General features: G+C 38.8%; 1 protein-coding gene across 1 annotated transcript; it reads right to left on the minus strand.

The window, feature by feature from the left end:
- Nucleotides 1-3,363: 3,363 nt before the first annotated feature.
- st8sia3 (ST8 alpha-N-acetyl-neuraminide alpha-2,8-sialyltransferase 3) lies at nt 3,364-25,121 on the minus strand. The gene is made up of 4 exons (XM_067574533.1): nt 24,065-25,121; nt 14,836-14,955; nt 12,338-12,895; nt 3,364-10,660 (listed from the first exon to the last, which is right to left on the minus strand). The coding sequence occupies exons 1-4, from the start codon at nt 24,322-24,324 to the stop codon at nt 10,378-10,380; spliced, it is 1,221 nt and encodes a 406-aa protein (XP_067430634.1). The 5' UTR covers nt 24,325-25,121; the 3' UTR covers nt 3,364-10,377.
- Between the last annotated feature and the right edge of the window lie 512 nt (nt 25,122-25,633).

Below are 25,633 nucleotides of genomic sequence, written 5' to 3' on the forward strand. Positions count from 1 at the left end.
TTGTTCCTTCAGATTTTTGTGTTCGCTCATTTTGTGAAAAAGTATAAAAAGGAAGTTGGCAAACTTATTAACATATAAAAAAAGACTCCTTCACTGCAGAGGATGATTTTGTTGACTGTGTTGCTGCATCTCTAAATATTACTGATGTGCGACGGCTCTAGAAGACAACAGTCAATTGTTGCTTATAAAACTATGAAAAAAAAAGAAACAACTAAAAATATGTCTACTGATTTTGATCATTTCTGACCAAATTGCCTTTGTCTTATCCCAGTAGTGGTTCAGAAAACGTTCCCTGACCTCTGACCTCTGACCTCTGACCTCAGAGACTGGAGATTTCACCACGCTCTCTAAAAACCAGCAGCACAGTATCGACCTGCAGGCTGCTGGTGCCTGACATCATCTCTGTTTGCATTTCAGGGGAAAAACCCTCTGTGTGTGTGTGTGTGTGTGTGTGTGTGTGTGTGTGCATGCACACTCTTGTGCTCTATATCTTTGTGAGGACCTGAAGCCCATTGTGGGGTTTCCATGTGACTTTGGGATTAAAACACTGACGTGTATCTTAATGTTTTCAGTTCAGATCCAGATCTTTGATGTATGCCGTCCCATCTCTCTCCTTCATTTCCTGTCATCTCTCTACTATTGCTACCTAATAAAGGCATTACATGCCTCAAAAATTCTTACATGATGACATTTTTGACAAAAGAGGACATTTTGGAAAGAGATGACAGTTTTTTAAAGTGAGGATGTTTTTGAAAGTTTGGGAATTTCTGCAAAGTGAGGACATTGTTTCCAGTCCTCACTTCTACAGCAGGCTTTTGGGGGGTTAAGAATAGTTTTTAATTAAATCAGGGTTTGGAGATAGGGAATAGATTGTGTCATGGGGTTAGATATAGAAGAACAAATATATGTGTGTGTGTGTGTGTGTGTGTGTGTGTGTGTGTGTGTGTGTGTGTGTGTGTGTGTGTGTGTGTGTGTGTTTAAGACAGATAATTTTGTTTATTCAAATGAACATGTAGTCACATCAGAGTCTTCCACTGAATGTTGTTGAAGGAAAGAAAAATACACTGTCTCTGTATATACAAAATGTATGAACACACACACACACACACACACACATACACACACACACACACACACACACACACACACACACTAACAGCAGATGATGTAGTTTGGATGTTACACAACATTTCCATAAAAATAGGACATGAGTAATACAGTTTACATTACAGTTTAATTCCAGGACAGGGTGATCACAAGAGAAAAAAAAATAAATGAACAGGTTAATTTATTAAAAATTAATTTATTAAAAACAATATGTATTACTATGATCAGAGGAAAACAGCACCAAAAGAATGAATTGCAATGTTGTTGTAGTTTAAAGCATTTAATTAAATACACATATCAACAACTGTCTATATTTCATTGTTTGAATGACATGAGATGAGGTCATTAAACTGATCAGGTAAGATAAAGTGAGATGAATTGAAAATACACTGAGATGTGATGAACTGCTTCAAGTGGAGATATGATGAGATTAAACTACGTCAAGGTAAGATGTGCTGAGATAAGTTGAACCAGATGAAGTGAAGGTAGAAATTATTCACGTGGAGCAATGTGAGGTTCAATGTTTTGCTCGAGGACACTTCGGCACATAGAGAGGAACCGGTGACTGAGATAAAAATAACTTGAATGATCCCTGTGCTTGAATTGCTGATAGAACCTCACGTTCTCTTCTGTTCTATCTCCACATGTAACACCATATGGATCTCTGCCTCCTCCCCTGTCACAAGGTTAAAGGTCACAGAATGTTGTTTGACCCTTGTGCAACGTGGACAAAACATGTTTACACTGACACACACACACACATTCTTATACACACACACTTATTTTGATACACATTATCGTTATCACCTTAATCCGAGAGCATGTGACAGAGAATGACATCATCTACTTTTAAAAGTTTTTCTTGGCTAACATGCTGACAGTCTTTGTTTGGATCACTACTTTAATATTGAAAGTTACTTTTACATCACAGAAACAGGTTTGTGATTCTGTTAGTGTGTCCAAACTTAGAACTTAAGGTCATGGGACACATTTGGCATATTTGTAATGTCCAGCTGAAGCCAAATCCAGTTATTAGTTCTGAGCCATATGTACATTATCAGATAAAATGGGCACACAACTGCACACGACTGTGTTTTTGGTCTGATGCTGATATGCAGAGAGCTGCACAGAGCTGCATACATTTGTTTAACTTGGACCCGAGCTGCATTGATCTTTGTAAATACAGCCAATGGCTGAGGGCTACTGCTTGTGCTGTGATCAAAGATGGCAGAGAAATTGATAAGGAGTGTTTCTGAATGAAAGTGTACAATAACAAATAACCCCATATTGAGGCAGAACTGAAAATGTTCAGCAATCAAGGTTGTTACAAAAAAGCAGTTCCAGTAGTAATCTATGTGAAATGTCTTTGAAAATGTCATTTTGACCTATATGCATATATATACATATTTACTCACCAGCCACTTCATTAGGTACACCTATGCAATCCAGTAGACAACTCTGCCATAAATTCTACATTTACGAAGCTTATACATTTTCAGGTTTTGTTGACATTATCAGAAAGGTGATAACTCTACTTTATGTCTAGTGGGTTGTGGTGGTGTACTGGGGAGCAGTATATTGAATGGTGTTCCTAATATTTTGCCCACTCCATTAACATACATGAGAGGGGCAAAATATTAAGAACACTTTTCAATATAATGCACCCAGGTACACCACCACCACACACTATGACCTCAATAATAAACAAAGTAGAATTATCACCTTTCTGACAATGTCAACAAAAACTGAAAATGTATAAGCCTCGTAAAAGTAGAATTTATGGCAAAGCTGTTGTATTGGACTGCATATTTGATTTGGATTGTTCCTACTAAAGTGAGTGGGTGTGAACATACATATATATATATAAATATATATATATACATACACACACACACACACACACACACACACACACACACACACACACACACACACACACATATACATACACAGTATATTGCCTCTGGCCTTCTGTTTTACGAGTATAATTAGGCAAACACACATTAACTCTCCAGAAAAGCAGCGATTTGATCACATTTGCTCCCTGGATCAACACTCCTGCTGCATCTTGGTTACTTCTTCTGTGTTAAGGGCATCAAATGATGTGTGATGCGTTCACAAGAATATACATTTTAAAAAATCCAACAGTCAAAAGAACAATCCTCAAATTTTAAAGCACATACAAGACTGTGTTAAACAGACTTCAGTCTTCAGAAACAATCAGTTAACATTCCCTCAAAACAAGACAGGACTCGCTTTGTCAAATTGATAATTTCATTCTTTTTAATGACTAAATGATGAAATAAATACAGAGTAGATATATTGTCTTTCAAGTTTTGGAAGAATAAAAACTATTTGTTAATCTAGAGCATATTGTGTATGATATCTAAATGTGGTTTTACAATGTTACAATTTCCTTTTGCAGAAAAGATCTCAATCTTTTTGCTGTTATGGAACTAAATGTGGTTTTAGTATATATTACTCCCCATAGAATGATCTCTAAAGACATATTGATATGAAGCAATGACAAATTTCTTTCCAAATTGCAAGAAATACATTCTGGAAAAATGTTACCTGATACGTATCTATATTTTATATTACAAAAATAAGAGGTGGCAAAAATAAAATACAATTACATCCTATTAATTTTGAAGAGTTTGCAGGTAATGTGCTCAAGTCAAAAAATAACACTATTATTATTAAACAGTGACTTAACCTTCACCACCAACAATCTTTTTGTCAAAGTCCTGAAAACATTTCAAGTCATAGATATCTCATTTTAGAATGAAACTGTATGAGACTAAAAAACAATCAAACAAATAAGAGGCAACAAAAGCACAGCTGAAATTCAGCCGCAGATTATAAAAATAGTCTCAGTTTCTGTCATTTTCGTTCTCATTGACACATTGCAGCATATATGAAAACAATGAAAAAAAAGTCACTTCCTTGCAAAACAAAGCATGTCAAATACAATAATTAACATTTGAAACGTCCGAACAAAGTGTGCGTTTGCGAGTTTATCACATGTGAAATGTTGTTTCGCATTTGATACTACATGTAAAATTGTTATTTTCACATGTAAATTCTTACATTTCATACCTGAAATATTGAAAATTCCATGTGCCTACATGAAATGTCTGAAAACCATCCAGAGAATTTTTCACGTGTGAAATGGTTTTTCGCATGTGAGAAATTCATTTTTGCTTTAAGGGATGGGTGGCCTGGTGGTTCAATCAAATGCTCTGTAACTGTTGAATCACAGGTTTGATCCTTGTTTTAGGATGAATGCACCTGGCTTATGACCACTTGATAAAAATAATGATATTGATAATGATAACAGATATTGATATCAATGATTATAGCCTTGTTGAAGAACTGTCTCTTTAACTACCAGACCACCTCCCTTGGCTAAGTTTATACTGAATGTATGTTTGTGTTTCTTTGGGGAAAATGCCCAGACGCAAATTCCTGATTATAATGTGTCGGACATTCTGGATATTGCAGGATATGATGGAAAATACAGCAACAGAAACATATATTGGTTCCCAAGTAATACCATCGGAAACCAAACATCACATCACCGTTTCAAATCAGTAATACAAATTCATTACAAATGACAGATACAAGATGGACCTGCGAAACATTAACATATCACATAACACACATAAATACCTTCCTAAAACCCACACCAAAGCAACGATAAAAGTAATTTGTATGAGTGTAACCATTCACAAAGACCTGAGCATACAAAAACACACAGGGTCTATGGAATGCCAAGAGGGCCAAAATTCACAAACTTACCAAAAAAATTGTGTTGGATTTTGTCATTGAATTGAAAGAAAACCTAACCAAAACCTTGACCTAACCTCGACCAAAATAATTTAATTCAATTTCAATTCCCCCAAATTGATTTGTGTTGTTTACTGTTCGGAATAGAAGGGCTTCATGATACAAAAAAAAGTTTGTTTGTTTTTTGTTCAATGTGGACACACTGGAATTCATGGCTGTGACAATATGTTGTATTGTTATTTTAATTACCTAAGATTGCTCTTGAAGTTGGATATATCAGAATCACATAAACAGGCCAACAAAGTGGGATTAGGACTCGAGATTGAGATCTTTTCTTGCTGTAATTTCTTCCTAAACAAGTCCCTTAACAAATAAAACGTGTAATGTTCACACACATTAAATATAGCTCTTTCCTCCAGATAAAAGCATTGTGCTGCAATATGGGGCAAACATCTGGTGTACGGCCTTTTATTTTTAGTTTAAAGGTAAACTATTGTCATACTGTCATATATATAGTCACCTAAAGTCCCTTTGACCTACAATGAGCTGCGGACTGTAGATTCACACTTTGTTACATACTGTGAGTTTTAAATTCCAGCCCAGTATCCCTAGGAATTATATTCACAATGGATGAATCTATAACGTATGGTTTAAGTCCAGTGCTAACATGAAACATTAAAATGTAGGAAAGGAGGAAAGCAAGGGTGTGGAGGTCAGGTGGTAGATGGGGGTGGGGGACCAGAGTTTGTGTCCCGTCATTTGTCTCCTTGTAGATTCACAATCCAGCAGCAACAATCTGCACTCTTTGGCCTTGGTCCTTGTTGTTGATTATGTAATCATATTGAGCTAATTAAGGATCTCTAATATCATTTAATTTTAAAATATATAATTTTAAAAACATAAAATACTGATTTAGATGTTTCACGCTAACCCAAACAAGATTTTTTTTTAATTTTAATAAAATTTACATGCTGATATAAAATGTGAAACATGCCACAAAATAATTATTTCTCCCAGATCACCAACCAATAATCTTGATTGAAATATCCAAAACAACAAAACAATCAGAATTACAATTTTCACGGTTGTGCAGCCTGAGTCTCAAGATGAGAGACAAATTTTAGGATCTGTGTCTACTAGGCATCTTTTCTAGATACTATCAAAACTAATAGATGAATTGTGCCTGCCTCACAGTGCCTCAGGTTAAAATAATGTGTCTCTCTATTCCCTCACTAGCACTATCTAGCATCAGCAAATAAAAAAATTAACTTGGTGAGAATGGAGCCACATGTAGTGATTCGTGGGACTATGGGACTATGAGCCTATATTCTAATCTATATTACCTATTTTCTGTTAGGGGTGTCACAATTCTCCAAATCCACGAATTGATTTGATTTTTGATTTTAAGGTCACGATTCGATTACATTTTTGATTTAAACTTTTTTTTCAGCACTGATGGCTACTAGGGGTACTTAACAACAACAGCTTGAGTTTCTTGTTACAAGTCCTTGCACACTTGTCTCACAGACAGATGTACATAGAGACCAATGTTATTTGTCCAGCTTGGAGGATGGCTCATTTTGATGAAAAAATAGGTTGTAGCTTGTCTACCTTACAATGGTAGGGCCTTGTTTGTGTTTTAATAACGTTTCGCTTACGAGTTATTGATCCTAGAAGTTTGAAGTGTGTAGCATAGCCTTCAAACTGTAGTTTTTCTGTCAACTATGCGTTTTTTGTTTACATAATTCACAGGGAAGGCAAAATGTTCCCAAACCGGTGACTTTAGAGAAACACGAGGATATTCCAGTTCTGTTGTTTCTCCATCATCTTCGACTCCGGCAGTGGCCATGGTGTCTCAAAAAGTAATGCAGCTGCAGGCTTCTGGTAAGCTACGCTGTGTCATCTTTGAAATGATGTTTTTTTTGTTTGCACGTGCACAAGTAGGCAGGGGTGGAGAGAAAAAAAATATTGGGAGAATCGCTGATCCTGCTTTTGAGTTCGAAGGTCAAAATCGAACACTCATTTCAATCGATTTTTGATTTAGAATCTAAATTGTTACACCCCTATTTTCTATACCTGATATTGTTGTTGTAAACACACAGAAATGGAGGGAAAAAACACAAGAAGAAGACAAGAAATGGGAGCATACTGCTAAAAGTGAATTTTCCTGATAAGTTGGTGGTTGCATAATGCTGACCTTTCAACCAGCTAGCTAACAGTAATGTTTACAAAGTAGTAAGGGCTGTCACTTTAAAAAAGAAATCAAGCTCAAATGAATGAGAAAGAAGCACATAAATAGTTTGAATTAATTCAAACACATACATAACCTAATTCTAATTCTAAACTAAGCTGCCAGCAATAGGTAGCAAGCTACCATGATTGCTCAGCTGCATTTCACAAAGCTGGAAAATAGCCTTACCTTTATCCACAATTTTGACATCAGTGGTTTTGTATCTCTATGACTAGGTAGTTTCCTCAATTTTCCATTGAGAAAGAGGGCAATAGCCTAGTTTATTAAGGTCACAGAGCATGCAATAGATTAAAGAGACAGTGTACCCCCCGCTGGAGTACAAGGCATGGCCTCTTGCGCTTATACACTATGACGGTTTTGTATATGGACATATAATTACAGACTGACTTTCTCAAATACAAACAAGATTTCAAATATATCAAATAAAAAGTGACAGCCTTATTAAAAAGTGTGTGAACAGCTCTTGGTTTTTCATGTTCTTGTTCTCACACACTTTCAGTGCTTCTCTGCCCATTAAAGATGCCACGTGGACACACAACCTGACTCAGTTTAGTCCTCACAGTTTATGATTGTGCCAGTTATTGTAGTTGTAGTTGTGCTGTAGTAAAGTTTTCAGCTTTCAGTAACAAACAGCTAATGATATTCAATAGCCTTTGCTCTTATAGTTATGCTCTTTTGCATGTTGTATGTTCCATACCCTTACCCTTACATAGCACACACTCCAGTGGCCATAGTGGAGGTCCTCAGTTCTTGATAGTGCCATCAAAGAGGTTCTGTTGAAATTTCTGGTTTTAATTTGTCAAACTGAATACATCTGAGGTCTCTTGACAGTGGGTTGATTTTAAAGCTGCACTTAGAAATATTTTTCATATTAACCATGAATCAAATAACTACGTGTAATATGAATATGATGTCACTCATACTGACAAACGCACAGAGAATTATCACCAAACTCTCTTCGGTTCTCCCATCAGCTCTATGAAACATTTTACTCTCTTTAGGATAATTGTTTGTTGTTGCTGTTTTCCAGCCCAAAGCTCTGCTCTCATCAACCTTGTTTCTAGCAGCTGCAGGCAGCTGTTTTCAGCAAATAAGCTCCAGTAAACCACTGTACACTTCCTGCCCAGCTGACAGAAAAGTAAGCAACTAGCTAGTGAAGAAAGGGGAACAACGAGCAGCTAAAGAGCCAGATATTTTTTTCAGGAGTTGGTGGAGACCAAATCAGAGCTAAAAGGAGAGTCAATATTGGACCTTTAATCATCAGGGCGACACACACAACTCCAACGTTACTCTGTGTCTGCTAGAAGTGTAACTACTGTTGACAGCTGGCATTACCCATAACAATTTTATGAGATGATCAAGGTTGCGGTTTCAACTTGTGCCCCCAAGTGGCAAAAAAATGAAAATAAAAATAATAATAAAAAAAAAATCAGTGAATGCAGCTTTAAAATGAAATGCACTGAAATCTGGGTAACAAATTGAAATTTTCTATAATCATTTGACTAAATTACCATGCGTATGACTCATCTATGGTTAGTTTATTTTAATTTTGCACTCATTTTAAGTTGTATAAGAGCCAAATGCGTAAATTTAAGATGTATTTAATTTAAAGTGTACCACTGCCAAATGGAGCAAGCACAAGCCCTATAGTATTCTCCTATAAAACAATCATTTGTAAACCAAAAAGTGCAGCAAAACTGTTTCTGGTACTGACACATGATGATGACACATCCATTTGACATATGTTAACTATTTTTTTGGTGAGTCCTGTTCTGAAATTAAAGTCAGTGACAAGGTTTTTCTTTATTTGAAAGAAGCTAACATCATTGCTCTTTGTTTTCAGACTACAGATCAGTATGACTAATGCTAGGATCAGACTACACAAAATCAGCCTGATAATGGCCCTACCCAACAGACATGGGACCTTGGGAACAAAAAGTTAGCGTAGGGGGCAACTGGCCTAGTTTGACAATTTCTATGATATGTACTGTGACATTAACCAACAGGAGCACAGATCACTCTTCTGTGCACAACTGTAAACAAGAAGAATGGTAAGAGCAATGATGTTGTTGGAACCATTCGGTGGAACAGTGAAATCAGTCTGGGACCTCCTTCCTGACCGCCCTTGAACGTCATACATGTTGTGAAAGAAATCAAGCCATGCCAACAACTGACATGTGTCCCGGGCAAGTCACGGAAGAATTTATGACTCTGTGATGACACAAAGACCATCTAAAAAGGCAAAAATCACTGTGTAGTCTGACCCTGGCATAAGAAAAGTTTAGGGTAAGTATGAGTCAAACTGCGAGCAACCACATTACTGTCTTACAAGACGTTCAGACCGAAAACAGCACTGCATTAAAAAAACACAAGGGACCGTGATGTTATTGGTATATTTCTTTAGGAAATAAGTCCAGTTTGGATAAAAGACCAATGAGTTTAAAGGTCTATCAAACACCAAAATACTGCACAGCTGTTCATAATAATATGAGACAGGATTTATCAGTCTGGAACGTTACCATGGTGACAGTCATTTTATCCTCCACAATTGCGTGGTACACAGTAGAATTACCCTGTTCATAGTACAGAGTAATCTACCAGGAATGAGCTCTTGCACATATCTACATAGCACCTTGCCAGATGATGTTGCATTACATTGCCTCAAAAGTGGAGCCAGGTTTGCCAGATGACCTGTGTCTTTTTTGCTGGAGTCCTCCGTGTCAGGACATTGCTGTGCAAAAACAGTGCTCTCATTGAAGTGAACGAGGGGTCTGCGTTTTTTTCACACAGTCTGAATGTCGGCCTGAACACTGTCATGATGTTACACAAGCAATCTGTTGATTTGATATAAACACCATTGAGCAATACAAGCTTGTGATATTCTGCTGAGGAGCAACACTGCTTAAAAGTCCAGCTGCAGTCTCCTTTTTCAACAAACAAACTGCAGTCCTCATCACCTTAAGTTTCTTGAGCAGTAGAAAATGAATAGACTCCTTGTTTCTCAAGCTGCTGTTCACTTTGAGCACAGGATTATGGGCTTTTGCTCAAGGATCTTGGGCTAAAAACAGTTTAAGAACCCCTTGTGCCAAGCCAGCCTTATAGCCAAGATTTTGCTTTTGACAAAACCACATAAATCTTTTGCTTGTCTGTTTGGTAATTTCTATAACTCTGGCCTGTGGAAGCGTTGGAGAGGAGTTTGAAGAAGCGCTGTACTTGCTGCAGTACTAGCCCTAAGCGCAGTGGGAGAGGGAGAGCTTCAACAGTCCCTCCGTATGCATCTTGTAGAGGAGCTTGAACTCGGCTGGGAGCTGATGAGACTCCTGCCATTTGGTGGTGAATTTGGTGCCCTTCTTGTCATAGTAGTGGTATGGCAGCTCCTTACCCGTGTTTGGGTCCCAGCCAAAGGGCCAGAAGCCGTACAGGTGGATCTGGTCACACATGGAGGATGCCAGCGTGTACATCAGGATCCCGGTGCTGAGGCGCTTCGGCGACAGCTGCTTGGTTTTCCAGTAGCTGTTGAGTACAAGTGAGGAGAACAATTTAAAGAGCTGTAAATTTTTCATATAAATATTAAGGTGGAATGTAAATAACATAAAGGAATAAAACAACTAAATTCAGTCTGCTCTTACACTGATGATTCAGTGTAATTTTTTTTCCATCGTTTTGAATTTTATGTTTATTTTGAGTATTAAACATGTGAAGCTCTGGCAAAAAATATTTTCATATCCATGTGAAAATAAGATTTTACTATAACCATTTGCAAAAATAAAAATCAAAGAGATAACCTTGGACTGTGTGCTTGTGGCAGGTTTTGTCAACATGTTCCTACATGCCATTCATAAAAATTATGGGACTAAGCTGTTACTGAAAGGAGTGACTTCAAATATATATATATATAAAAACTAATTTGACCACTGCTGATGCTTTCAGTCTGCAGCGTCACAGAGGGGAAACTCTCCAAACTGGCCTCAACAAAAGCTTCTCCACAAGTCCTCGATGTGCTGAAAGCCGTCTGAGCTGCTTAAACGTGGTAATTCTTCCAGAGCAGGTAGATTTAATGGGATTGGTAAAGATTAGGGTACTGTACGAGGAGCCTATTCTACCACTACATCACTATAAGCACCAGACTTAAATCCCTCTCCACACACAGTTACAGCTCTGTGCCATACCTTTCACTAAATAGCTGTTTCCTTATAATCCAGCTTTGGAGTCTAAATCTCCTCTTTGCCATATAGAGCACCGCTCAATACAATACAACCACATGTTTGTCACTAACAGTGATATACAGGGACATTTAAACAGAAAGACAGAAATAGAGAAAGAGGGACGAACTAAACAAGAGACAGACTGACAGGTGCTGACATGTTTGTGTCCTGAGTAACACGTAATTTTTCGGAGACAGAGTTGACCAGCCTCACCAGGTTTAAATGGGGACTTATTGTGTGTGAAGCAACTTTGACAAGTAGAAAAGCACTGAAAGGTGCAGGACTCTGAATAAAAAAATGTCAACTATACACCCTGAACTACTTCCCTACGACCGCTGCGCAGTGCAAGAACATACTAAAGCACTTCTTGGACTAGAAAAACCGTTGCCAGTGATCATATCAATCCATGCAGCAATAATGTTTTGTTCCAAAATGTAATCAGCAAAAACTACTGAGTAGTAATTAAATTAATTTTTATGAAACAGGGCTGGGCTTGAGAAACTGTGAAAATCAACAATTCAATTCAATCCAATTCATCCTACAAGCAAGTATTATCTGTGTATCCAAAGCCTGATATACTGTTCTTCTGTGCTGTAGAGCTCCCTTGCTGTCCAAAACCTATTAAAAACACATCAGTGAGTCACACTGTTGCACTGGGTGATATGTTCCTTCATTATCATGAATACATTCACATAGTTTATTTTGACTCAATCCAACACACAGTCCTACTGCCAGAAATATTCACTAAGCACCATATGTATGTTAGTCCACCACTGAAAATAGTTCCCAACAAATGCACCTTTTGCTCATGTTGAGGCAATGTTTCCTAAAATCTAGAGGATAATTAGGAGTCTTTTTAAAAAATGAAAGCTACAGACAACCCTTTAGCAAAGGAAAAATAAATCACCTGCATGTGGGGTCTTTGTTGTTAATGTACTGCATGATGATATTTGTGGATGTACTGTAGTATTGTAATTTATCTCACTTGTTGATGTACTGCATGATGTTTCCAGGCCAGGCCAGCTGGACCTTCAGCTGACCTCGATGTTCCACAAAGAAGTCAACCAGTGTCCTGGTTACTGTGGCCGACGTGTGGAAGAAAAACGCCGGGATCCACAGGATGGCACCATCCAGCTTCTTCAAGCTTAGGAAGAAGTTGTTCCTGTCCTGCACAGTCAGTAGATTGTTGTAGTATTTCTCAAGGATACTCGGGTTAAAGGTCGTCATGTTGGTCCGCCGCCCAACATCCTTCTTAAAGATTTCTGTCGGCGCAAAGTTGCAGCGGAAGACAAAGTCAAACTTCTCAATTTGGGTACCACAGCGAGAGCCAGTAAGGATGCCGCTGTTGCCGACCACTGCGCAGACGTTGTAGTGCTTGTTGAGGATTGGCGAGACCTCAGGGAGGAGTGAGCGGAAGTTCTCGCCAATGGAGAAGACATACTTGTGGCTCGAATAGTCATAGTGCATCAGCTGTCCAATTCGCACTGAGCTTCGTGTCAGCGTGAAGTTGTGGGGAATGTCGATGTACTGAGAAATCTCATTCCTGCAAGATGCAAAGATGTTTTTGTTCATTACTGTGGCCTTACTGTAAGCTTCCACAAGCTTCGCACATTGGGTTTTTTCATATTTACCATAGCACAGGGAAATTTACAGGGTTTGGACAACTGTAAGTTGTTCCAGGTTGACAAAATAATATGAAACTAACGATATAAAGAAACCCAATATAAGAAAACCACAAAAAATACCATAGAGTTTAATCAAATCTTTATTGCATTGGATGCACTGTATACTACAGGTGTTGCTGTTAACATGTCCACCTCCTGCAGGGTAATTTAGGTAATTTAAGGTTATTTTACAGATTTGCTCTTTATGCAGTCATTACTGTGGATACGACAGCTGGCACTGTGACCACAACAAAATGTAAAAGTAATTATAATAATGACAAACAGTGGACGAAGGATTTAAACCCCATACTGCACAGATCTGATTAACTATAAACACAATAAAACCAGTTAATACCAACTCTGCATTTAAATTATGTCCTTCAGTCTAATTGGAAACAATGATTATGATGATATTATGTACTGTATATAATTCTCAATCTGCATTAAACATGATTTGTATGCATATTAATGTTTGTGGATGATGGAGGAGCAGAATGTTGCTGTGGATGCAGTTCTCTTGTTTTGTCGCTGCTTTGTTTTCAACCATTTAGCCCCATCAGACCTGATTAAACCACATTTTGTGATATTAAAATTCATCAGCATCAAAGTGTTTCATTTTCTGATGCTTTTTTTCCTGATGATCTTTTAATCTGAACATGATTTTGGCTCTCTGGTTGCACAAAAAACACTTCTGCTTCCACAAGGGCTTTCATTATCATTACTACTAATGGATCTGTTTTGACCAAATAGACAAGTACACTTATGGACTAAAGACAGAGATGTAGAATTGAGACTCCATAACAATGAGGACTTGAAACTTGACTTGAACTTGACTGCTGAGAGACATGACTTACTTGAGATTTGACTTGACTTGAGGCTTGAAAGCAAAAACAAGAAAGCGACAGGCAGGACTTGCATCATCAACCATCAATATGTATTTATTTGGCCTCTCCACTGAAAGGACTTTGTCTCTGTGATGTGATGAACCACTATCAACAGCTTCAACTGCTTCAACTTGAGATTTTACTTGGATTTGCCCTAAAAGACTGGAGACATAACGATTAGCTTTAACACGACTTGAGACTTGACTTGGATTTGCCCTCCATGACCTCAGACTTACCTTGAGACTTGCTTTGACAAAACTTGTCAAAGACTTATCTAAACTGACTCAAGACTTAACTTGGACTTGCCATCAAGGACTTGAAACTTTTTAGATTGGGTTTGACAAGACTCAAGCCTTGACTCGAGACTTGAATTGGACTTGCCTTCAAGGACTACTTTGTAAGGACTTGAGACAAAGTCTTGACTGACTTGAGACCCGCTTTGACAAGATTTGAGACTTAAGACCTGTCCTCAAGGATTTGAGAGTTGACTTAAGACTTGCTTTGTCAAGACTCAAGACTTGATTTGAACTTGCTCTCCAAATTAGACGCTCATGCGTTTAATAAAAAATAAGTCAAGTCATAAGTCATATATAAATATAGTAACTTACATTGTTGAATGATTAACCTAAATTAATCCGATAAGGAATTCAAAAGATTTTATAATGGATTCAGATTTAATAAAATGCTTTCAAACCCAAACACCACAACAACATAAGCCATCTGTTGTCAACATTAACTTATTTGTAAACAATACATGTTCTATGTGAATGCTGCCTCATTTTTTGTTACTGTGACATTGTTGTGATCTTTGCTCAAGATAACTGAAGCATTTTTACTACTACTGCTGTAAGTGCTAAAAGCATTCTAAGCTTTCAGCACCCGAGGAAAACACGATGGAAAGAGGGAGATTGTGTGTGTGTGAGTGTGTAACCTACCTCTGCTGTATAAAAGCAGTGCTGTTGTACCTCCATTTAGAGGAGTTCTGCAGGTCCTCGCTGAGAGCGTTTGTCAGAGGAGTGAAAGCTGGATCCAGATACTTCATTGCCAGCTGGGAGCTACACAAAGGAAGAGGAGGAGGTAAAAAAGGAGGAGGAAGAGACATGAAGGTTAACCCAGTCTTCCTGTGTGAGGAGGAGGTTGGCTTCATCCACTTGCACTTCAAAATGTTTTTGAGAAGCGTTTTAGCTCCTTTAAAACAAGGTCTGTAGGAAATGCCTTGGGCGGTTGAAGGATAATTCATTTGACAGGGATAGGAGGACAAGCAGTCAGACTATCAGACATGTTGTAAACAAGCCAATAGCTTAGCGACTCAGTTAAACCATGTTTTCTGACCAGACCTGGTTTGAACATGCATAAATTTGCATAGGAACAGTCAAAAATTGGAGACAAAATTGTACACGTTCTTTTCATCCAAGCTGTTGCAGCAATGACGATAGTTTGTTGTTTCTTAATCAGATAAAAATAAAGTATTTCTATTGCACGAAGATGCCTCTTTGTTACTTGAAAAATACCTTAAAACCTGAAAGTGAGGGCACCTGAAATGTCGCACAGGAAAGCTGTGTATGCTATGCACATAACTATGGTAAGTAACATAGGTCAAATTTGAAGTAGGATTAGGTCTGTAAACTGTGATGGATGTTTACACCTGACAGTTTGAATAATCATTTTACAGTTCACCTTTGTTTTCTCTTCCAAATAAGTTTGACTAACTTGTGGGTCTGACTGCTTGTGTTTCTTGACGTGTCAAACTTTGTTATAGCAATGTTTTAGATATCATGGCCAAAAGTACAAAAATAAGACTCAAGATGTAATAAAGAGCTAGGGCTGGGTGCTGCAGAAGATTCATAATTACTGATATTTTGTCTTTTTCTCCATCAGTCTTCACAAAGCTAAAATGCCTCCAAAAGAAGAAGCTGATTGAAATGTGCAAGTGTTTGAGGAGCCATTCAGAAAATATGTTTTGTTTCTTTTAGAAATCCGCTGCAGTGAAAAACTCATTCAGACAGTTTCATTTACACTATCAGCTCAGTGTAAACGCAGACTTTGAGCCCTTTGTGTACTTGTGAATCTAGTATAGTCTTAGAATAAAATCACCTCAGTGGACTGTGGGGAAATTAGCAACAAGGCCAAACTGTTGCAGCAATTCTGTCCATCTTAGCAAGTTGTTCATATTTAATTTGAAACACTGTATATGATGTGAAATATTTATCCTTCATTCAAATTCAGTTTCATGTACTTCTTTCAGTTTCAAGATGGTTTGAAAAAACTGTCGGCATCTTGAAATGACGCCTTGTAATTGAAGACTTTCTAAAATATTTTAAGATTGAAGATGAGGTCAACATACTTGTTAAGATGAACACTTTTTTTTGCAGTGCAAGAAGCCTAAACTCTCCCATTCCCCTCTAATGATAATCCCCATGAGTGAGTATAAAACCTTAACCAGAGGATTAACCATGTATTCCTTTATCTTTTAAGCCTTTCCATATGCCTGCTTTATGCACAGAAACCTTGACATTTTAAATGTATTTGAGTTTTTCTTGTCCATGTTGCTGTCACCTGGTCGAATAACGACCCTCCGAAGTCAGGATAGCATTCGGTTCACATTTCCTGTTACAGTAATAGGCCAACATTTTGGGAAATCCTCTCATTCTCCATCTTCCCCAGGGTCAGATGAGAAAATGAATCTCTGAGTATCCAGTACAGAGATGTGATCCAGGTCCAGGATGTGTTTAGCCTAGCTTAGTACAAAGACTGGAAGCAGGGGGACACTGTTAGCTTAGCTCCCTCAAAAGAGAGAAATACACCTGACAAATACAAAGCTATCTGATTAAATGTTTTATCTTGTTTATTATACAGGTGTAGGTGTGTACAGGTGTACTTGATGACCAATGACTCCTGGGCACAGTAACAGCATGTAGCATCTCAAAAGTCCAGTTGTTACTGGAGGAATGTTGAAAACACAAACTCACTGGATAGTAGGAAATCTTTACATGAACATTTTCAGATTAATTCCAAAAGAGAGCAATAACTTCCATTAAAGTTATAACCCTTAAGATTTTCATGAAATCAAACTCCATTTTGATATTATTTATGGTAGCGATTCAATGTATTTACATGCTGTAATTATCTCTCTGTATGGTAGTTTTTATGAGTTGTGGCAGGGTATGCCATTCCCGCACAGGATTCAGATTTCCTTCCAAAGCATGAGGGATTCACAGGAAAATGATGCATGCATGTAATCTAATGCAGTTTAATGTCATTGATATCAGCCTCACTGTTGGCTCTCTTTGTGTCAGAGCTGAATTAAGCTTTTGTTGTGAAGCAGCCATAGGAAACACAATCTTTAAAATTGGACTGGACTTATCTCTGTACCAGTCACACAGAGATGAAACTGATATCCATCTTCTCATCATTGTCTGGGGAAGACGGACAGCAAGAGATTTTCCCAAATGTTGGAAAGCTAGTTTAATGAGAGAACTTGCCTCTTTAACACTACTCTACTGAATTTGACTAAACACCAAAATGTCGAGGTTTCAGGTCAAGATTCTGCTATGGCAGACACAACTGGTCAAATAGTATTTGCAAGTAAGTTGAAGTTTGGTTCATCCTGCATGAAAAACCAGGCCGGTGGAGTTTACTGCATCAGGAGGTTCGATCACCGAGATTTTGACAAAACCCAACACCAAAATCTGTGATCATTCAAACATTTTGTAACCTATCATACTGTCCTGAACGGCAAACCCCACCTCTGTGGTGCCTGGTCAGTCTAACACCAACTCTTAAAAGTATTTGTAAATACTGTTTGACCTGGATCTGATGGCAGTCAGACCTCCAGCAGCTTTATTTTGTGGTTGCAGCGTCCGCCATCTTTGTAGAAAGTGAGGCTCAGCCAGAATGGTGCAGCACTGGATCAGGATCAGCATGAAATATTGATTAGAATTTGCCCAAAAGAAAACTGTGGAAATACTAAAAATGAACAAATTGGTGTTGGGAAAGCAACTCACTTCATATCAAGACTTCTGAGTTGTTAATTTGGACACATCACTACAAATGTATATTAGGGAGCCCCTAAAGTCCCCAAAGATCATGTATTTTTTATCCCTTACATGCACACAAGATACTAACTTGTGCAGGCAAATATTAGATTAAAAAATGTAATCTTTTGGGACTTTGGGGGCTTTGTGATGAAATAAAGTGACATATAATTCATACTTGCTAAAAGAGAATGTTTTTACTAGTCTCTTGACTTCTTTATTTCATGCTGTTTCAAATCCAGCACCAAACCATCAAACGGCATAGAAAATTTAGTGTCTTAGACTCGATGTTGCTTCTCGTCTTTATAGCAACACAAACAGTTTGATGGCTGCAGGTTTCAGCTCGGCTGAAAACAGCTGAAGCAGAAGCTGCAGATGGTTTTATAAGAAAGACAACTGCTGCTACAAACGTCAAACAAAGACTCTCCCACTTCAAATGATCAATAGCAGGAAGTAAGTTGTTTGTCAGACCATGGATAAATAGATAATTTTCTTGAACACGTCAGCACTCTGTATTCACCTCAGGTCGGGTTTGCGAGGCGGCCTCTCGCTGCAGGAGGAATGTGAAACAAAAACATGAAAAAAGACTCATTCACTCTTATCTAAATCATCATTTAACTGACAGAAAAGAATACAAAAAATTGACTCTATGAAAACCTGGCATGCAGAGGTTAAGTGCATTCAAATCCTTAGTATATATCATATCATAGCAACAGTAATGCACTTATAATGGTGATATAATACAGCTATAAAGGTGATTACCGTATCTTCGCTGTATGAAACTTTTTGCACATTTACAAAGTGCTGCTTAAATAAAAAGACAAACATTTGACAATTGGACACAGTAAGAGATAGATTTGGTCTAAACACTGGATGAGTCAATACATTTGTTAAAAAACATAAATATATGACCCCCAGAGACTGCAATGTTCATGACATTTTATCCTGTACTTTAATCAGCAAAAATATCAAGGGGAGGGGCAGGGGGATGGGGTGTTATTATGAAATGAAACTATGAAAGGTCTCAACAGCTATTGGATACATTGCCATGAATTCGGTACAGATATCCAGGATGCCCAGAAGATGAATCCTAATGATTTTGTTGATCTCCTTACTTTTCCTGTAGCGCCACCAGTAGGTCAAACATAAAATGTAAAATTTCATACAGACATTCATAGTTCCTAGGTGACGTATTGCAATGACTTTTGTGATCCTCTGACTTTTCATTGTGCCACCATGAGGATGGTATTTGTGAGTGAAATATTTTGCAACTATTGAATGGATTGCCACGAAATATGGTGCATACATTCATGTTCCCCTCAGGATGAATCCTGATAACCTGAGTGATCCTCTGACCTTTCATGTAGCGCCATCATCAGGTCACATTTTCATTGCTGTAGTACTTTGCTTTATGACCAAATACCTGCAAAACTAACATTCCCATCAGCCTCAGCTGGACTTAATATTTATTACTGATTAGAAATTGTTAGCATGCTCACACACTAAAGTAAGATGGTGACAATGTTATCATTGCATTGTGAGCATGACACCATGCTGATTATAGCATTTAGCTCAAAGCACCACCTCAATGAAAGCATTGCACATGCAATGAAGGACAAGTTACATAAATTGGGAGGTGCATGACCATGCACTACACAGGGGACGTTTCATTGACCTTAAACGAAGCATCAGTGTGGCCAATCATTTTAAGGGAAACCTAACCATTAGAGTCTAGTGGAAATTTTCCCCCAGCTGGTGGTGCTACAGTAAAGGTCAGTCAGTCACCAAGATCATTTGGAATATTGTCTTCTTCAACTTAATGATGGCAGATGGACAAACATGTTCTCCATCCACTGGCTGCACCGCAAACAGAGCAAAACCACAAATTTCTCTGAATCACCATCTTGCAACAACACAGCAGGAAACTTATACAGATTTGTCCACCAGCAGAGTATTTTCTCTTCAAAATGCTGCTCTCCACATCTAACTCACTCTGAGCGTAACCTTGGCCTGTGGTGACAGCGAGCCAGGAGGAAAATGATTACAGGCGGGTGGAAAATGAATGCGGCTCTCGTGCCGTAAATCTGAGCCAAGGACGGCTTGCTGGCCTCCAGAACCTTCATCAGACCGACGCTGTTTTAGCGTCACACTCCGGACCTGACCGAACATGTCGGACAACGAAGATTTACAGAATGATTTTCCATGCAGTTGTACCGCAGTGACCCTACTAAAACCTGTTTCAAGGTATCAGAGCTCTGCTGGTGTCAACAGACATCCTGTTTGGACTGGAATCTGAGGCAGTAAAAATGCAATAAATCCAGCTGTAAACATACCTCACACACACACACACACTCAGGATCTGACCATCTAAACTAGTTGTGGAGGTCATCAGACATACAGGCTCATTAACAATAACCTGTAAATGGAGAGCCCATATCCTTGCTCTACTCTGTTCGCCTCTGTTCCTCCGCATTTTTTTTCATCAGTCTCTCTGAAAAGATAAAACATTTTTCTGTCATACAAACACAGTTCTCTGTCCATACCCACTCTATCTATCCAGAGGGGAAAAAATTAGCAACGTGCAGTATAATCCAGCACTGTGTCCCGTCCACTATGTTCTCCTTGTCAGAGTATGTAAGTAAATGTGAAAGTAATCTATGTACTTTACCATTTTGTACTAACAGGAAATGATACAGGAGGTGTACTGACAGATATCAATCAAACAATGGCTTTGGTTAAACTTCATACAGAGAAAACAAGATGCTTCTTATACTTCTTTTTACTTTATAATATACTATACTATTAAAATGAACACTTTTCTGAAATTTGGCTGGAGCCGTTGCATCACAGCTCACAATTCATTTTAATGTTTTGCAGCTTGGAGAAGCTCCTTCGTTTCCTTTGTGCATTGCATTGTGGGACAGCAATGTGCATTACCAGCACACACAAAATGCAAGTCTATTGAGTCTGCACACTGACTTTTGCAAGGATTTCATAACGTTTCAAATATTTGCCAGGACCTACATTTACTGCAGAGAGACCCAAGTCTTTTTTTGAAACTTCCTGTATGTTTACCTGTTGTCTTGATAAATTCAGGATAATGTAGCCTACATTTCCATGTCACTAATTCCATCAATACAGTGTCATGCTATACTCACTACTGTTACTGTTAAGTCCAGTTCCTTCTGCTTTGCTGTTGTTGATGTTAAGTTATTGTCAAGAAAATTCAACCATCCCACACAGATGTTGCACATTAAAATCTTTCCATCAACTCAAAGAGCATCATTTTTAACAGGACGGGTTGAGTTTCATTAAGAGCTGCTTAACACCAATAGAAAGAATGTGACTTTGTTGTTGTACTGAGGGAAATGACGTGGTGGAAAGCAAGACACAAACTTGGCTTTTATGAGAATTTATAATTAATTTTGTCACTTTTCCACTGTGAATCTCCTTAGAATTAGTATAAAGTCTGGAATTGGGAGACAGGCCAGATTTCAGGTATCCATTTATAATCTCAGTACATCATGATCTCATGATTATTTGCTGAAATATGTAAAATAAAAGGCTTATTCATCACCCAGATGTCCTCCTAAGTCAGAATCAGTATGACTGTTTGCATCATGAGTCATTCACAAAATGTGTTTTAAAAGTCTTTTTTTTTCAACAAAACACTTCACAATATGCATAAACTAACACTTGGACAGAAACATGGCTATAAAAGGACTAAAGAAGAGACACAAGAGCTGTGAGTGAATGAGCTGCTCTAGTTCACAGCTGTGGGATTAAATGACAGATGCCCTGTTTTCCTTCAGGCTGATACAAACACACACTGAAAACACATTGACATATACCACATTTAGACCACTTTATCAGGGCTAAGGATGTCTTCTTATTGAAGAAAAACATCAGCCAATTAGTGTCATCCATTATTGACATATGGTGTAGTTTGCCTTATTATACTGTATATTCAATACAAAATTTATCAGTAACACACTGGCTATCTACTAGGACATATAAATCTGCACAGTCTTCTGCTGAGACACTGTGATCAGATTTAAAAGCAGAATGAATGAAAACTGCTTTGTGGGGGCAGCAGCAGTAATTGAGATATTCTACAGAAAGGAAAACATCAGTGACCCCTTTTTAACTGAAGTTGTAGTAGCGTAAAGTGCTCATAATTTGAGGTGTATTAGTACATCTGTCAGATACTATTCATATAAATATACTTACAGCTGCTAGTGGTGGTAAGACCAACAGTAATAGCGGTAAACAATAGTAGTGGTACTGTAGTAGTAGGAGAAGAATGCTAGTAATAATAGTAACTGCAAAATCAGTAGTAGGTAGAATTAGACATAGTGGGAAATCAGAAATAAGTATAGTATGACCCGTACACGTTGTAGCAGTAGCAATAATACAACTCGGACAAAGGACAAAGGACACCCGAAAGGGGCTGCTAGCTGATCTGCTGCTAACGTTTGCTCTGCTTGTTTCTCTTAAGATCCAGACTAGGCTAGCTGTTTTATGCTAAGCTACGCCAACCAGATCCTGACTCTAGGTCTTTACTAAAAACACATGAGAGAAGTTCTGATCTTTTCATTTCCCTCTCAGCAAGAATGCAAATAAGCGTACAAGGTGTCAAACTACTCCTTTAATGTTTTCCACAAATGATATTATGTCAGCTATCTTATTTTTTGCATGAGGATTTTAATATCAACACACATCCAATATCTATCAGCAGCTTTTGTCCAAAACTGCATGTCCATTTCAGCCCTCAAAAACAAATATGAACAGAACATGGACTGTATGTTGACTCTTTCTTTGGGTAAAGTAACTTCCACATCCTAGTTTGAATTGATAATGCTTCCAGTAAAGATTGGTCAAATCTTTGAGATTCCCTTCTACCGGGAGATCAGATGTCAGCTGCTAGTTCTAATATTTTGTCCACCTCTATTTACATTAATTGGTTTAGGCATCTGTAAAAAGGCCCATCATCCCATCATGTGTTCATGGTTACTGAAAAACTGGTCTCTTTATTTGAAACATCTGCCTATACACTATGCTGTTATTGCTGCATATACTTTTTCAGTAAAAAGCTTGTTTACATGAGAACTGAGCTACTGTAACTAATGCTAGCAGCTGGTGTCATGGTGCCAGTTCATCCCAAAGGTGAAAGGTCAGGGTTCTGTGCAGGTCAGTCAGGTTCTTCCGCACCAAACTGGGAAAAATAATTTATTTATGGAGCTGGCTTTGGAAAGAAGCGGTGAGTCCATGGCGTAAAGTAAGATCGAGCATCAAGGTTTGTGTCCCGTCACAATCCACCATTTAATGTGTGCTTTTTTTCTACAACCATAACCACAAACTTTTCCCCAACATTAGACACACTATAGATACATGGATAGATATTACAGAAAGAAATCATTTTAACAATGTGGCCTTAGACATTAAAAAATATTGTCATTATACATAATCTAGTGTTTTGCAGAAATGTCCAATAGCAAGGTTCCATCTTACAACAGGTTCTAAAATATAATTGTATGCTGTAGCATGAAGATTCCCCTTCATTATAACTGAGGGGCCTAGATAGAACAAACAATACAAACAGCCCAAAAACAGTACCAAACATACACTAAAGTACGTGGTTAGGTCCACATACCTTTGGCCATTTGGTATATAAATGATTAGAATGAACATTTTAATAAAGTCTGGTCTGAGAAACAGAACATCTGCTCTTACAGTGATTATATGCAGCAGTATTTGTCATTTACAGGCAGGTGAGCACAGCAGTACAGTGTGATCTGTGAGGCCTCACACAGCAGAGAGGCCTTCACCTGAATCTGAGCTGCTCACTGCATCACCTTCATGAGCTGCTGTAAACATATTTCAGTAAACAGCGTTTGGGTTTTTCTGATATGGTTGCTCCATCCTGGAAGAGGGATGACTTACTGTCAAACTATTAAAAAAAACACCAGTGATTGCTCTTTAACAACGTTCATGAGGATTTAAAACCATTTCAAAACATAAACAGTCATGCTGCATCAACTCAGATCCAACTGGTTTTCCTGCCCTGTCAGCATATAGCCTACATATGAAAACACTGTTCTGATGCAAACCAAGCCTGGCCTAAACTCACCGAAAGCCGGCGTGGAACATATACATCCTGGGTCCTCCATTAGGTCCGTATCTGGGGGTGCTGAGCAGGAAGTCCTTCTTGATGGACACGTAGCTGATGAGCGACAGGATGAGCAGCGCCACGCTGAACATGACGAGCCCCAGCGCGCTGGCGATCCGCACCATCTTGCCTCTCTGCGGGCAGCGGCCCCCCCGGACCAGAGGATCACTGACCGGCCAGGTCCAGGACGAGGAGACAGCGAGCACCCAGGCGCACCGCATCAGCGGCAGAACGAGGGCGGAGGCGCGGAGACTACGAGCTCTGCGCGCAAGTTTCAGAGTCCATGTGGAAGGAAAAGCAGACGCGGTGTCGCAGGGATGTAGCGTTATCTTACAGTGGGTTTCATCAACTGAATGGCAGACAACGCGGCGGCGGCGGCGGCGGCGGCGACGCGTCAGCGGCAAAGACAGGCGCAGAAATGCAAAAGGCCGGACAAGCGAACAAGGACGGGCAGACCGCAGATTTATCGACGCTTTTATCAGAGGTCATGAAGGCTACACAGTCCATGTGTAGAGCTGGAGCGAAAAGCCGGGTGTCGCGTTTCTGCAGCAGATTTCACAACCAAAATATCAGGCAAGAAGGTAGCGACACGTCTGCGGAAGAAAAGACGCAGGAGGAACGAGTGTGACGCATTGAGGGTCCATGTATCTGAGGATGCGAGATAGGAGGGAGGAGAGGGGTCGTGGAGGGGTTTCTGCCGGCACGCAGGGTCAGATTACAGCCGGTTTCATAACCTCAAGGCGGTGAAATGCAGCGGCGACGCGCGGTATCCTGCAGGGAGGTGATGGAGGCGGCCGGCGGATGCTGCTCCCCCTCTTCATCTGCATCCTCGCGTCTCTCTCCCCCTCTGTCCTCTCCGGTAGTCTGATTAATTAAACCGGAGTGTCGCTTTAAGGAGACGCAGCTCTTGTATCGCTGTAATCAGATAAACAGCAGCAGCATCCGAGGCGGAGCTCTGCTTCCTGTTTGAGGAAAAGGCGCACAGGCAGAGGACCGCCGCTCAGACTGAGCAGGAGGGCTGCAGGGTGTCAGTCTGAACTCACACATTCAGAAACATGTGAAATTATATATATATTTTTTTAAAATAATGTTTTTAGCGCATGTCAAAACTTGAAATATGTATGTAGCGTTTGCAGCGTATGGCAAACTGTATTTTTAATGTAATGTTAAATAATGGATTTACTATATGTTCACATATATGGACAAATCCTTTTGACCCTTTATCTGTGTTGCAGTATTAATTACAAGAAAATTCCACATTTGGGATATTTTTCAAACCTACATTTTTGTTGTAGCAGCACAAGGTTATTGGTCTGAATGCACCAGCTGCCTGGATGAAGGATGTTTAATTAATATAAAGACCATACAGATATCATATATATCAACATTTATGATACAAAACTGTGTTATATATCTGTAAAATTACATTAGATACTGAGTGAGATACATTTTACAGTATACTATTTACTGTATTTAGTTTACATACATAGCCGTGCATCCAGTTTTAGTATGAGGGATTTACATTTTTAT

This window comes from Thunnus thynnus, chromosome 19 (genome assembly GCF_963924715.1).
Source record: "Thunnus thynnus chromosome 19, fThuThy2.1, whole genome shotgun sequence".
Lineage (NCBI taxonomy): Eukaryota > Metazoa > Chordata > Actinopteri > Scombriformes > Scombridae > Thunnus > Thunnus thynnus.